The sequence below is a fragment of the Anguilla anguilla genome, chromosome 6 (assembly GCF_013347855.1).
Source record: "Anguilla anguilla isolate fAngAng1 chromosome 6, fAngAng1.pri, whole genome shotgun sequence".
Taxonomy (NCBI): Eukaryota; Metazoa; Chordata; class Actinopteri; order Anguilliformes; family Anguillidae; genus Anguilla; species Anguilla anguilla.
In genome coordinates, this window is record NC_049206.1 from 13,692,319 (window position 1) to 13,707,135 (window position 14,817).

At 44.5% G+C, this 14,817-nt stretch overlaps 2 protein-coding genes across 2 annotated transcripts; one reads left to right on the forward strand and one right to left on the reverse strand.

Moving 5' to 3' along the window:
• The first annotated feature begins 1,030 nt into the window (after positions 1-1,030).
• Positions 1,031-4,884, forward strand: LOC118230462 (vesicle-trafficking protein SEC22b-B-like). Its single transcript, XM_035423511.1, has 5 exons — positions 1,031-1,247; positions 2,050-2,159; positions 2,738-2,898; positions 3,029-3,175; positions 4,075-4,884. The coding sequence occupies exons 1-5, from the start codon at positions 1,173-1,175 to the stop codon at positions 4,227-4,229; spliced, it is 648 nt and encodes a 215-aa protein (XP_035279402.1). The 5' UTR covers positions 1,031-1,172; the 3' UTR covers positions 4,230-4,884.
• Positions 4,789-11,908, reverse strand: imp3 (IMP U3 small nucleolar ribonucleoprotein 3). Its single transcript, XM_035423513.1, has 7 exons — positions 11,683-11,908; positions 10,859-10,966; positions 7,743-7,817; positions 7,090-7,169; positions 6,055-6,106; positions 5,449-5,521; positions 4,789-5,093 (listed from the first exon to the last, which is right to left on the reverse strand). Exons 1-7 carry the CDS (start codon positions 11,817-11,819, stop codon positions 5,067-5,069), a joined length of 552 nt encoding a protein of 183 aa, XP_035279404.1. The 5' UTR covers positions 11,820-11,908; the 3' UTR covers positions 4,789-5,066.
• Positions 11,909-14,817: the final 2,909 nt, after the last annotated feature.

Below are 14,817 nucleotides of genomic sequence, written 5' to 3' on the forward strand. Positions count from 1 at the left end.
CCTGAGTTTCATCCTGGGTCCTCGAACTGGAACCGGGGTCTTCAGGGGGTCCATGGCAGGCTCATCAACAAAAATGATAAAATCGCTTCCATTGATTAATATTTGTTCATGCTCCCATATTAAACGTTCAATAACACATTTTAGTCTTTAAAAGTGATACAGATAGAGAAAACGTTGTTTTGTTTACACAATATTGTCCATGGGGACAGTATTCTTATAATTGCCACATATATTCATACTATTATCTCATATTATTATTACTACATTACATTTTATTTGGCAGACGCCGCTTTTATCCAAAGCGACGTATGATAATTGCATACCGAAGGTCAATTACAGAACACAGGTCCGATAAGATACAGTTCTCAATAATGGATAATTCTTATGACTAAATATACAGTATGTGATACCATCATGATTTAGGCATGTTGTACATGCAGTGATGTGTTACATAATCACTGGATGGTAGGGTTCTGTCTTAAGGTACCAAAGGTTAACCATTTTATTGAGATGAGGGACCTCGTAGGTTTGCCTTCATTTTTTGCTGTCTTGAGATCCCATAAAATCCTCATGTTAAAGCACACGGCTTCCAGAGGCTCACCCCAGCTACAGAAGTGGCTACAGAACACGTGGACACCACAGATTACAATCTTATTCTTGATTCGTGTGTCCTAAGCATAGACTGTAGATGTACCAAGACTTGTAACGCCGTAAAACATCTCAATGGCCAGTACAATTTCATTTTGATGTGCGAATATTGTTATTTATGTTAATTTAAATGAATCATTGTGAATAAAAAATATCAAATAAATGATCTCAAGCGTGATAAACATTCGGTTCCTTCCCCAACCACACCATTGAGTTTGTATTGGTGAACACCTCCCAACTTGTGGTGCTGGCAAATTATATGAACATATAACTGAAAGCGCATCAACGAATAAAATACAGTAGTGCTGCTAAAAGTATTCCACCCAAGAATCTGCTCGGAACGCTTTATTGCGACAAGAAACAGCTAATGCGGAGAGGGGGAAGCTTTTTACTGGGACACTATGCGCATTTCCGGCCAGCTCAGCGCGTCAGTGCTGTCAATCCAGAGGTTTGGGTTTAGCAGTCAGTTTGGCCAAACTTTTCGCGACTTGCCTGTCTACTAGTTAGAAAACTGTCAGCCCAAAATGGTTTTGCTGACTATGATTGCCAGGATAGCGGACGGATTGCCGCTTGCCGCCTCAATGCAAGAAGATGAACAGGTTTGAATAAATTATGTTTTTGCTAGCTAGTTAATATTAACTATCGTTAATATTTATCGACCGCAATCGAGAAGATATCTAAACTCTAGTTAGGGTAGTTTTGCCCTCAGAGCAGCAGTTTAAGACAGGCAGCCAATGTGGTGCTGCCTGCAAACGTGTTTGCTTATCGTACAATTTTGGCGACATAGCTTGTTGACTTTCCAAAATATATAGACCTGTCTTGCACCGCTGGTCATCCGGCATGAAAATGAGTGTTTGGGTGGTACCGTTAACCGCCTATCTGGTGGCTGTAAGGGTTTCCTACTACAGCAGCATATGTGTAAACACGAAACAAATAAATTGGAACGACAACTGAATACGGTTGTTGAAGAATTTTGGTATAAGTAATGCTAAACTACACAATTCCATGGTATTAAGTATCTGGGAACATCCCACTTCTGTCTTTGGTAGTCTTAAAATATGTTAGGGCGTGCCCCACGGTCAAGAGCCAATCAAAGAAGATATCGAGCAAGGAGAAACGAAACCGCCCCATGTATCTGTTTCGCAGTTTTCCCTGATCTGTACATTTAATTTATTATTATTATTTTTTTGCCCCTTACTTTCATGAATACTGTAGATACGGTTTGTACATTCTTTCCTTTTTATGATGGACGAGGAGGCAAACAGGTTATATTTAAATACACTTACAGCTTTATTTACTTTATTCTTCTAAACACATGGAGCCTATTCCTGTTTTTTGGCTGTTTGTGTGACTTAATGGTGCACGAAGCTTGTGTAAATGCCGACGTGTCTCTTTCTTTAGTCAGGGAGGGACCTTCAGCAATACCAGAGTCAAGCAAAGCAGCTGTTCCGTAAACTGAATGAGCAGAGCCCCAACCGATGCACGCTGGAGGCTGGATCCATGGCCTTTCAGTGAGTATGGGACTGCGCCGCACAACGCATGCAGTGTGAAAGTGAGTAAAGCCCGTGTGATGTTCAGTTTGTGTAGGCGGTGCTGCCGTCAGAGGGGGTATGTTCTCCCGGGCCCCGGGGGAGGCAGGGGCCCAATGGTCTCTGAACTTCTGGTAAATATTGTCTTGGGTCTGGGAACAATAAGATGTTGTTGCTGGCCCAGGAATTTCACCCAGCAGGCCTGAATGGAGGGCAACATGTATGCGCAGGTTTTTATCCAAACACAATTCCCCACAGCTTAATTACTCCATTTAGTTGACTGCTCGTTTGCATTGACCGCTATGAACTTCCCAAAATGTTGTGTAGTTCAGTGGCTGTCAAATCGAGCAAGTGTGAACAGCTTTCAGATGCCCTCTGAGAGCTCATTTTAACAGCTTGACTTACACTAGCTAATGACATTGGTTAACAGACTAATGAAAAACGTCTGGCGGACCACAACACTTGTATTCATCGACAAGACACTCACACTTGGCCGAACAGTAACGCAGTGTTGTCCAGCGCCGCAGCACTGAATGTCTTTTTGTGGGTTTCTTACTCAGCTATGCGATAGAGCACGGCGTTTGCTACCTGGTGCTGTGCGAGATGGGGTTCCCAAAGAAGCTGGCCTTCGCCTACCTGGAGGACCTCCAGGGCGAGTTCCACGAACAGTACGGGAAGAAGGTTCATTCAGTGTCTCGGCCGTACTCCTTCATTGAGTTCGGTGAGATTGCCCTGATCGTTCCTTTAACAAATGCCCCATTGGAGCATCGCTTGAAACGGTGAAACCTTATTGGAAGGTACGCGTTCCTGCTGTCAGGGTTGACCCCACCCCTTCCTCCCCGTCTCCCCAGATACCTACATGCAGAAGACAAAGAAGTCGTACATTGACAGCAGGGCGCGTAGGAACCTGGGCAGCATCAACACAGAACTGCACGATGTGCAGAGGATCATGGTGGCCAACATTGAGGAAGTGCTCCAGAGAGGAGAAGCCTTGTCTGGTAAAATGAGCTGTGCCATTTCTCATGAGCACACACGCACACTGCCTCTGTAGCTACTGCTACTTATCAAACATGATTTCAACCAGAGAGTGAATGGAGAATTAATTTCACTTGTAGAGATGACCTGGGGGTGAAAGACATGGGGGGGAATGCAAGGGATTCAATTATCCCCACTTACAGCCAATCACATGTAAGTGGGGATAATTAAACCAAGTCAGCGCAAGTGTCAGCTCAGTAGATTTTTTAAAAATGTAAACCAATGGGATTTTCTCCCCAACTTTTTCCAAATAAGCCATTTTCCTCGCAAACTAAACAAGTCATTTATAAAAATAATGTATTTCTAATGCTTAGGTAAAGAAAACATTCTGATGGAAAAAATACATGTGGCAGTAAATTTAGTTAAAATTCATTTTAAGATACTAGCACTAGATTTTTCATGGTGATTCCCTCTGCATATTTACGAAGCAGATCTGACATCTTTGAGAAGCTGCCTTGCCAGATTGAAACTCAATAAATGTGTTCATGCGGTCACATTTGCTTGCATGACAAATACATTGGCTAGCTAGCTTTCAAATTTGCTATCAAGATCATTGCTTTGGTTGAATATTCCTTCATGTATGTATGTTTGTGTATGTACGAAAAGATTTGATCCCAGTATGTGTGCAGTAAGTTAAACAGCATACTGTAAACTGGCTGCAATTTGCAGACATCATTCTCCATTGGCTTGCATCATAACATGCATATAACATATTGTTATAATCTGCATAATTTTCCTACAGGGGTCAACACCCCTTTTCTTTCAATAATTCCCATAGGGCCTTTGAACAGAGCGAGTTAAACTGAATGCGATACGAGCGCGCTCACGACTGATGTGCTCCCTCTGCTTTCTGCCTTCCCAGCCCTGGACTCCAAGGCCAGCAACCTGTCCAGCCTCTCCAAGAAATACCGCAGCGATGCCAAGTACCTCAACACGCGCTCCACCTACGCCAAGGTGGCCGCTGGAGCCGTGGTCTTCATCACGCTCATCGTTTACGTGCGCTTCTGGTGGCTTTGAGAGGGACGGAGGCACGGACAGATGAGAAACGGACGCGGGAAAGGAGAGAGAGCACGCGGTCCTCAAACGCAAACGACAACCCTTAGATTTTGCTTCCCGTTGTTCAGGTGTAATTACCGTTATTATTTTTTATCAACAGCTACAGGGAAGTTCCGAACAGCAGTGAGTGAGTTTGTGTTGAATGAGCTTGGGTTCCTTTTAACGCCCACGCAAGCGTAAACATAGCTCACTTCCTCAGGTGCTGTACCAAAGCCGTGTAGTAGATATAAAGGCAATACATTCATCTGCAGGACTGGGCAAAGTCACTTACACCCCCATTGTATATTGGTATCATCCATACTTGCACCTTTTACCCTAGCCCTGCAGGAATGTTAATGGACTATTCCAGTTTCTACTTTATATGGGTGAAAGGGTTGACATTTTGGCTCAACAAGTCACCCTGTGTCAGTGGGATTGCAGATTCTTCTCTCCAGTTACCTTCTGTACATGAGCAAGTGGGTGATGTACATGGACCTGCTGGACCGTATGCACCGGCTTATCAATGATCATGACACTGGGAAGTAATTATGTGGACTTTAATAAGAAATCACATTAAAACTCCCATATACAGAAAAGTGAACACTTAATTCCTGCCTAATAAAGTAAATGTTTTTCATTGTGTGTCCCCGTTACACCATTTTACCAATACAAGCAGAAAAATACATTAATGTACACCACTTCTCGGTCTCTCTCTCTCTCACACACACACACACACACACACACACACACGGTCTCGTCTTCTTCGTTACCGCTGGGTCCTTGGCATATGGATTGAACTGCAGGTCTCTTCACGCAGATCTACACCACAAGGTCAAAGTCATCCCTCTGAAAAGCGGAGACAGACAGGTGTTAAGGGCTCTGATGCAATCACATTCAAATTTATTTGTGTCAAGTCACTTCCTAACTTCCCTGGATCGAGTTGATGCCTATGCGAGTTGATCGCCTACCATGGACTGGATTTGAATGAATGTTCCAGACATCAGGACTGAACTATGCAGCAAAAGATTCCATCCCTGCATGTACCTTAGTGCAACATCAGTCACCAAGTGTATGTGCTTGCGCTTCAACAGCCTACAGGTGTGCCCCAAGTGTCCCAGCAGGGGTCTTCATTCAGTACAGAGGCTAAATTTTGTACCACACCAACTCCTTTTCCATCAGTCAGTCAGAATGAAAACCTTACCTCTTCATTGTAATTCATGACATGCTGTTTGATCTTGGAGGAGTCAACCCAGGTCACAAAGTCCTCCATATTTCTGAAACATACAGATACCGGGTTAAGCAAGCAACATTTTACAGTGGCATGCTGTTCTACCGCTTGCCAGCAGAGGGAGCACTTTTCCAACTAATGAGACATACACCCACTAGACAGGCTTCTGTCAAGCACCATGGAAGGCTTTGTCAAGTGAAGCAAGACAGAAGACATTGTGCATATGCTGAAGGTATGATATCAATTGTATATGCATATTTGGTGGTGGGACTTTATGGAATCAGACCTGTAACCAGAATATTTCAGTTGTAAAACCTGGGTGGGAAGCAGCTAAAGCAAATCGTAGCAGAAGATAAAGCCAGGACGGCTCTTTCTGCGGTAACGACACAAACAGGAAGTGGGCACTGGGGAAATGAGAAGTTGCACAAAAGAGGCGGAGCTCGGTCTTCGTTGCAGGGCACAGCGCTGACCTTTCGTCACCCCTGCTCAAAAGCACGCAAAGCGAGTAAGACAGGAAGTGAGGTCAGAAGAGGAAGGACGCAGGCAGGCGGGGGGGGGGGGCTGTTCGGGGGGACTGACCTGGTGACGAGGAAAGCGGGGTCGGTGATGATCTCAGGCCCCACGCGCACGTCTGGGAGGACACGGTCAAGGACAAACTGCTACTGGGGGACTCTAACGCACGCTTAGCTAGGATCCGCAAGAGCACATCCTCCCCCCCCCCACCCCCCCATGCCTATCCCACACCTACATCGCCGCTTTTGGGGAAGTTACGGCCCCTTCAGTCACGACTGCTTCTGCAATCGCTGCAGTCGAGCGGAATGCCGTTGCGTCCGCTGATAAAACACAACGTCCTGCATGCAGTCGGCATGCCAGCGGCGCGAGGCTGCGGTCAGACACCACAGGCTACCGCAGGGATTGCGTCCGCCGTCTTCCCGTCTCTGAGACGCAATCGATGATGAAAGACGGCGAACTCAGTGTCACCTGTAAAACTACTGAAATTCCGCAGTAAAACTACATTCCCCACAGTCTGTGAAAATCTAATTACACAACCGTAACACCTTCACTTTATTCGTTTCAGAACGGTTTCCTTTTTTCTGCCCATTTTGCAGCCGCAAATCATACCTGTCAAGTTACTACAGGCGCTCAAACACACTTATCAGTGAGCTAGGAACTCTTTTCACACTACAGACCACAGTAGAGGGAGAGTGGAGAGATGGAGATTAAAAGAGCATTTTCACCATCAGTTCATCTCTTATTAGCACAGAGGTGGAGGGTGTGTGACAGTCATGTGAAGCAAAGCTGACTGGATTAAAATACCACAGACCAAGGGCAGCCCAGGAAAGCAGGAAGGACGCTACAAAACTCGACACACGGCTACATCGAACTGCACTGGTTTCCCACAATGCAACACGTTTCATGCCAGCGCTCCATACAGACTGAACACGCGCAGGACGCAGCGCTGCCTACTGCGCATTACCCCCAGCAGCTGGGCTCTCCAGCCTCCTGAAGTCAAGCCAAGTCAAACGCGGGCGGCCATTCAGACTCGGGCGCTAAGGGCCTGCAGCGAGACGAGCGGGCTACTTCCGCGCGGGCAGGGCGTTGAGAGAAGGATACGGCCTTGCTCGATGAAGGTGATGGCCATCTTCAGGTTCTGAGCCATCCGCAGACTCACCATGATGGTGGGCAGGCGCCTCCTGTAGACCAGGAGAGGGAGAGAGAGAACGAGAGAGAGAAACAGAATGACAGAATTAGAGAGAGAGAGGTTAGGAGAGGAAAGAATAGAGGGAATAAGGGAGGGAAAGAGGAAGAGTGGGAGTGGAGAAGGGGAATAGAGAAAAAACATTGTAACTTCTGCATATGAAACAGGAAGCTGGGGAGCCAATTCTAACATTACAAAAAAACAGGAAAAAAAAAACACCAGCTACCAAACAGTGGCCAGTGGCCATCATTAAGCAACCAAACATTTACCGGTGTTAACGAGCTTGTACACACAAACAGGTGCGCAAACAAACTTGCGACGTGTTCAGGCACGGGTCTTCCCCCGACACGCGCGCGTGTTCAAACGTGTTGCGTTCTTGCTGGCTTTGCTCAATTGAATGCGTTTTCGGCTGCATTGTTCAGTTTCTTGTGAGGTAACCGAGCTGCGTGTTTCAAACGTGCTCGGTGACCAGCGAACGTCGGGCGGCTCATTCATAACTGCTCTCCGCTCCGACTGCCGGATTTGGCACGCCCGATAAAGCGTGACCTTTTAACGCTCTCTTACTCACCTGCAGAAAGAGGAGGCTGAGACCTTCTCTGTGAGAGCCAGGCCCTGCTTTGTGGGAATCAGACCCACGCTGTATCTGTGGGGGAAAGAAGTGGAGCTGAGGTCAGTGTCCAGTGAGGTCCCCACTACTCACCTCCAGTTCAAATGGCACAGGGGGTGTGGCTCTGTGACAGAAAAAAATATAGCAGACATCTTAAAACTAGACTTGCACTTGAAAAGCCACAGACTCGGGGTTCGCTTGGCTAAACATTCACTGATGTTGATTTCCAGAATGTCAGAATTCCAGAAGCCTTCAAAATGTCCAGATAATGTACATAATGTACTCATCCTTGACACAGTGATGACACTCATTATCCAGAAACTGACCATATGCCTGCAAACTGTAACGGGGTCCTGCAGGGTCACTCAAGACTGGTTACAGTGCCACTAAAGGAGGGAGGGATTCCGCCAGAAGGACATTCCCAGCCACACTGTGCAATAGAGACTCCTCCCACCGATCAGGCAACCGCCACCTACGCGCGCTAGCACGACCGCACGCGACGTGCAGCAGACAGGCATCTCAGCTGGTGGACAGCAGAAGTGAAAACAGGTGGCGGTTAACTGAGCACTGGAGGGGGACGTGCTAGTCTCCGCTCGCTCCAACAGACAGAGGATTCTCTCGCCATGGGTCATGCGTACATGTAAAATCCGGTTTTCCAAAGCCGAGAGAAAAATGACAGAACTGGGGGACGAACAGGAACATTCCAGGTAGATATGAATGCTACATATCAGCTGTAAACAGCTACTGATCACGACAGTCCTGGGTACCAATTCATAGCTGGATTCCCAGAAGACTAGACTACATTGTCTTTTCCAAGAAGCAGAGATAGAGAGACAGACAGAGAGAAACTGCACAGTACTGCACTGAAGAGGTTAGATATGAGAACCGGAAGAGAGAGGAAGAGAGAGGAAGAAGATTAAACTGCAACAATTCAGATAAGATGGTCTGATCTTGAAGTCCTGTTTCATACCAATGAACTCAGTACTCTTCGCCATCTCTGACACCGTGCACGTAAACCACCACTCATCTTTGCACATTGCGTTTCATCATCCCAAACATCTCCTAAAGCAAGAAGCAGCTCTTTTTTTTAAAAAGTTGACCTAGAGCATTGATTAAACACCCAAAATTAAACTGTTACACAACATACTTGCATTGCCCGGCAACAAGTAGCCTATGTTTTAATACAGACCTTTGGGGAGCCAGATGCAAATTGTACAACAGGATTATAGTGTGTTCGATTTTCTTCAACATGTTGATTAGTATCCCTTATTTCAATAACACCCTCTAATCCAGAGGCCATATTTACACTGGCACAGTCAGGATTCAATCCTTGCCCATTAGCTGGATGCAGTGTTCAGAATGCTCTATCCTAACGCTCTTCATACACATACACCTGAGTGTAAACACACAGGTGCATCAGCCCGCTGCTGATGTCATCAGTGTGTATTTATAGTAGTGCAGAGACCTCTCAACAACACTCCCCCACCCCCAGCCTGCCCCATCTTGTTGCTGAGTCAGATGACCAAGGTGTGAATACCAGGCCTGCCAGCCAGCCCTCCGTCAGACTGTGAATTTATGACTCAATGCAACCCTGAGCCGCAGAGGGACCAGACACTGATATATTCATTAAACCCATGCAAGCACACTAACGCTGGCGCGCTCGCAGGCGAATACACACACTCGGCCAATAACACCATTCCATTTCCCTCTGCCTCTGTCCTTCGGTTCTCTCCATACGCCGCTGTTAGCCTAGCGGCTCGCACTCTCTCTGCGTGGAACGAGAGAAGGGCAGGAGGCGGGGCAGACTGGTGTGACCTCGGTGACCCTGTAAAGTCTGCCACAGCATGACTTGGAGGGTGAGCCGTTCCACGAGTTCCAAATCAAGACGACAGATCAGCGCTGAAGGTTAAAGAAACGCTTACACATCACTACACCTCCGATTAATTCTATTGTTACTATTAAATGCTAGCACAGCTAACACACCACATAACCCCATGTACATACACACATGCTTGTTGTCTCTGTAATACACCTTTCTTCTGTCATAATGTATGAGTCATTGGTCATAAATATGACAATATCAAACCTACGGAGAATTACACTCATGTGCTCAGAGGTAGGTTTCCCCCACAGTGCAGTACAAATATAAATAGCACCCCTCTCCAACACACAACAACAAATTCCACATTTCAGCCTGTCCCTGCCAACCTCCCAGGTCTCCTTTCAGGATGTACCCCTCCTTCCTGAAGACCTCATACTTTCATCCTTCCCACCTCCCCCCCACACACCCAGCACAAATAATTAATGAGCTCATCTATACACCAATGCTCCTTACCTTACAGATTAGACAACAGTATGGTAGAAAACAACACTTTCACCTGTCATTCATGAGAATATCATTACATCTATTAAGCTGCAATACATCCACTGATAAGTAAATGCACCTAAAAGGCCAGATCACATAAATGACTGGGCTAACTGCATAATGAGGAGATAAACCTGGCAGGAAAGCCAAAAATGGAGGTGGTCCTCCTGAAACAGGATTCCCCAGCCCTGCTGTACATCCTGGTTATGACAAGCACCTCTCTGCCATGGCAACTGGCTCATAATGAGCATTCCCATTTGGGCCATATTCTGCCCAGCAGTGATGACACTTTCTGGAGTGTGCAGTACACTGGCGCAACAATCGTTGTACATAAATACCTAGTCCCACACGTACAAATTCACTAATTGTTATAGTGTTGTCAATAAACCAATTCTTCTCCCACTCATGACCCACTCATTTGCTGAAAGAGTTCAGTGCCCAGGCAGAGCAGTGCAATGACCCTGTCCAGAGTAACTCTATGGATAAACCAGCATTAAATGAGTAAAAATAACCCTTGACTGATACTGTAACCTTTCGCAAGACAAACCAGTGCAGAAGCATACAGCCTCTCCATCCCGGCCCATCTGTTCTGTCGGCTTTTCCTTCATTTCTCGTCTTTTTTGGTTTCTCCTCTCGTTTCACGGATTGGTCCTTCCATTTCCCCACACTTATCGTGACCTGCCGCCTATCTCGCTCTGTTCTTCAGACTTACAGTTTCTCCAGGAGAATGGAGGTGCTCTGAGCGCGAAAGCCATCTTTCTCGTCCAGGTCCCGGATCTTCCGTGCCAGCTCCCTGACCTCACGGCTCAGTTTGTTGTACCTGGTGGAAAACGGTCACTTCCAGTTAAACTTAAGTAAGCACAGCCCGCCGACCCTTCCCCTTCCCCCGTGGACAACGCGTGTAGAATCACTATTTTTGCAATGGGATAAACAATTCTCGCGGGGTAATTTCAGACGTTTCACATCCTCGAAATTCTTTTTCAGAACAAGACGTCATAAACATTGCCTTATAATGACAAATTGTCAACCACAAACTTGCTAGAATATGCGCAGGGGCACCAATGCTAAATTTCACCATCAGAACGTGGTATACTATTTCAACATACCCAGCAAAAAAAAAAAAACAAAAAAAAAAAACTGTCATGGCGGCCCCCATTGGTCGTCGAAAAAATATTGTTACAAACAACTCATCTTTTCGCTCTCATAACTCTACCAACCACAAACATAAACTCACAAAGTACAAAATGCAACACAAGTAAAGGTTTGAAGCTTTAAACAATATTAAGAAAATTAGACTTTCAGAACCGTATTACAGCCAGCTACAATCCGGCTAGCTACCTACCAGGGTAATACTAGAGCTAGTAGCAGGATATCAATTTTAATTGTAGGCAGCGAACTACGTTTTTTGTAGTAAACGAGCAAGCTAAATGTTATCTACAATATTTAAGGAAAGTAATTTTCTTCCTTGAAAAGAGAAAATTCACAGAAGTTATGTTTGCAAACGTAAAGGCAGCTAACAAGCAAAGTGCCACTCACTTGGTGTAGTCCTCTCGTTTCTCGATATGATATCTCCGCAACACCTTAACCTCGTGCAGGTTGTTATCCACCTCCCAGTTAATAAAATCAACTTTCTTCAGGAGCTTCTGCTCGTGAAACTTCAATTTCCGAACCATTTTGATGTTCTATTAGCATTAGCTCGGACTGTAGACTACAGCGCACACACAAAGCACGTGGCGTACATTTAAACCCGCCCCTCAGCGCGGTGACGTTAAGCGTTTTTTTATTTTTTATTTTTTTATTTGGCTGAGTACGTCATTATGAATTGGTAGTAGTTATTACTATATCGCTGGGAAAACAATTTAATGAAACCCTAATTCTAAAGTTTTTTCTGTTTTCACTATATTTTGTTGGTATTCCCTCTTGATTTAGCAATACATTTGCCTCAACATACATTCACTGCTTGTTGCATTTGTGTGGTCTTCAATAATTTCAAGCAATTCCAGGGGAACCTAAACAAATGTCAAGTGCAATTGCTGGTTGCCAGGCTGTTGTCTTAATATAACTCAACTAAATCAGATTTTAAGGAGCACACGAGAAAGTATGTGAATTACTTAATGAGAAATGAGGCTACAAAAGTTGGTCTACAAAATTAAGACAGAAGTCAGGAAGCATGTTGATCCACATCAGACACCAGTGTGGCTACAGGCTCACTAAAGCTATGCAAAATGTATAATGGAGAAAGTTGATAAAGCAGCTATCCCATGTTCTGCCTGCCCGTAAAGACCTATTTAATAAAGACCAGTTTGTAAAGAGTGATGACAAGTTTGCCTGAGTTGTTTCCCCTGCCTGCCAAATTATTCAGCATTCACATGTGGACCCCAGGAAGACTAGCAGTCATTCTGGTGACAGCTAATGGGGATCCAAAATAAACAATAAACACATGAATTTCAACACAAGGAGAATGCAGGAGCTTTGGCTCCAATCTCAGTTCAGATACCTACATCCGTGCACAGCCTTAACTGTAAACTTAAAATTAGTATTACAAGTATGCTGTTTTTCATGGCAGCATAGTTTTGCAGAGTAGTTCTGTTGCCTCACATTAAAAAGGTACCGAGTTCACACACCAGCCCAGGACGTTTCTGTGTGGAGATTGAATTTTCTCCTTGTGTATGTGTGGGTTTCCTCTCCTCTGGGTATTCCAGTTTCCCCCCACAGTCCAAAGACATTCAGGTTATGTTATCTGAAGAGTCCAAATTGTCCTTGGGATATGAATTTGTCCATGAATGGTGTGTAGGCCCTGTGATTGATTGGTGTAGGGTAGTGGTAACCAACCCTTTTCCTGGAGATCTACCATTCTGTAGGTTTTCACTTCAACTCTAACAAAGCACATCTCATTCAACAGTTAAAGATCTGCATGAAGTTCCTAACTAGTAGAATCAGGTGTGCCAGGGTTGCTTACCACAGGTCTATAATATATTCCTGCCTCTCACCTTATATCTGTTGGGATAGGCTCCACCCGCCGCCAAACACCTAAACAGCTTGCAGTTGGTCCTTTTAGGGTCTACTGCAAACGTGTCCAACCGTATCCAAAAAGGGACAGTGTGGGTGCCAGTTTTTGTTTTACCCCAGCACCAAGACACCTGATTCTACGTATCCAGGTCTTGATTGATATTTATATCAGGTGTTGTAGTGCTGGGCTATATAAAAATAAAAACCTGGACCCACAACAACCATTTCTGGATAAGATTGGACACCCCTGGCCTACCGTATACATTGTGTGAGTTTATGAATATGAATAGAATATTCACATTCAGGCTGTATTAAGTAAATAAAACAATGCAGAGGTGAGATGAACTGGTTTATTGTTACATAACTCCAAATGCAGTAAGTGAAGGACAGTAAGTGAAGGACGTAGTTCACTCATTGCACATTAGGTGTGCTGTGGAGTACTGCAGGTATGAGTTGGAGCTGTTCTTAATGCCGTGGTACTCATGGGATAAAATATTTTCAATATGTCGAGGCTGTAACAGACAAGCTAAACATGTGGAATTGCTTTTAAACATCTTCTGGCTGATCTCAAGTAAAATTCTGCTTGTCAGATCACGTATACTTGCGTCATATATTTATATTTCACACACACTGAAGTAGCAATAAAATCGCACATTTTCTACCTCAAATGACCGCCAACGCAAATTGCTCTGATACGATATACATTCGTGAACATCCACTTCCAATAAAAATTTAAAATGCCTACATTCAAAATGTCTACTATTCTATTTCGTGACTAACCACGAAAGTAGTACCGAAAAATTGCTTTATGACTCACCTAGGTGAAAATAAACGCGCCAACGCCGCTTGACTTGGTGCTATATTAGCATGCAAATCAAGACGGAGAAACTAGAAAGGCACCCAGCGATCAACAGACTCTGGTAGTTGCATTTCTGATTCTTGATCGGAATGGATAAACAACAATGCAGGCTCTTTAAGATGGCACACAAAATTTTATCATTAAGTTAATCTCCTTCTGGGATTTGAACTTTATACAATGTGCTGTTTCTCCTTGTAATATCTTTTAACTGAGCTGCCCTCTTGGCCAGGTCTCCCTTGTAAAAGAGATTCTGTCTCAATGGGACTCTCATGGTAAAATAAAGGTTAAATAAAAAGAATGGCCACCTTTAGTGTTGCCTCAGTTTCTGTTCATGCAGTACCAAATCAATAGTGAATAACTTGTCTGACACAACAAATTCAATAACATTTTGACATTTTAAAGGTTCGCTACCTGGCTAAGCCCCAGAGCAATCTTTATTCTGTGTGGTAAAGTGGTGAATGTAATATGACCACACGGGGAAACAAAGTTACATTTAAAAAAGTAATTAACGAATGGGGTTAAATTTGACACCGTTTTAAGTCTGGGTGAAAATTCATCCGCCGGAGCTGGCTAGATCTAGAGATGAATAACCACTATTAAAATTGGGATTTAAAATAATAATTATTATTATTATATAACTCGCTATATGAGTTGCCCCTGGTGTTTTAGGGATGGTGCGCTTTTTGTCTATATGCTAATTTGACTAAACGTTTGAAGCGGAGCTGTCCAATTAGCTGCACACCCACTCCTAAAAATAGCGGAAGAATACATTTTGCCTGAACTACAATGATGAGCAAGAGAGT

What these genes read in the sequence shown, in the direction of transcription:
- LOC118230462 (XM_035423511.1), top strand. Translation starts at nt 1,173, where the DNA reads ATGGTTTTGCTGACTATGATTGCCAGGATAGCGGACGGATTGCCGCTT. An exon ending in GCTGGATCCATGGCCTTTCA is followed by an intron (nt 2,160 to 2,737) that starts GTGAGTATGGGA and finishes TTTCTTACTCAG; the next exon opens with CTATGCGATAGAGCACGGCG. An exon ending in GAGAGGAGAAGCCTTGTCTG is followed by an intron (nt 3,176 to 4,074) that starts GTAAAATGAGCT and finishes CTGCCTTCCCAG; the next exon opens with CCCTGGACTCCAAGGCCAGC.
- imp3 (XM_035423513.1), bottom strand. Translation starts at nt 11,819, where the DNA reads ATGGTTCGGAAATTGAAGTTTCACGAGCAGAAGCTCCTGAAGAAAGTT. An exon ending in TCAGCCTCCTCTTTCTGCAG is followed by an intron (nt 7,170 to 7,742) that starts GTGAGTAAGAGA and finishes CCTGGTCTACAG; the next exon opens with GAGGCGCCTGCCCACCATCA. An exon ending in TCATGAATTACAATGAAGAG is followed by an intron (nt 5,094 to 5,448) that starts GTAAGGTTTTCA and finishes TCCGCTTTTCAG; the next exon opens with AGGGATGACTTTGACCTTGT.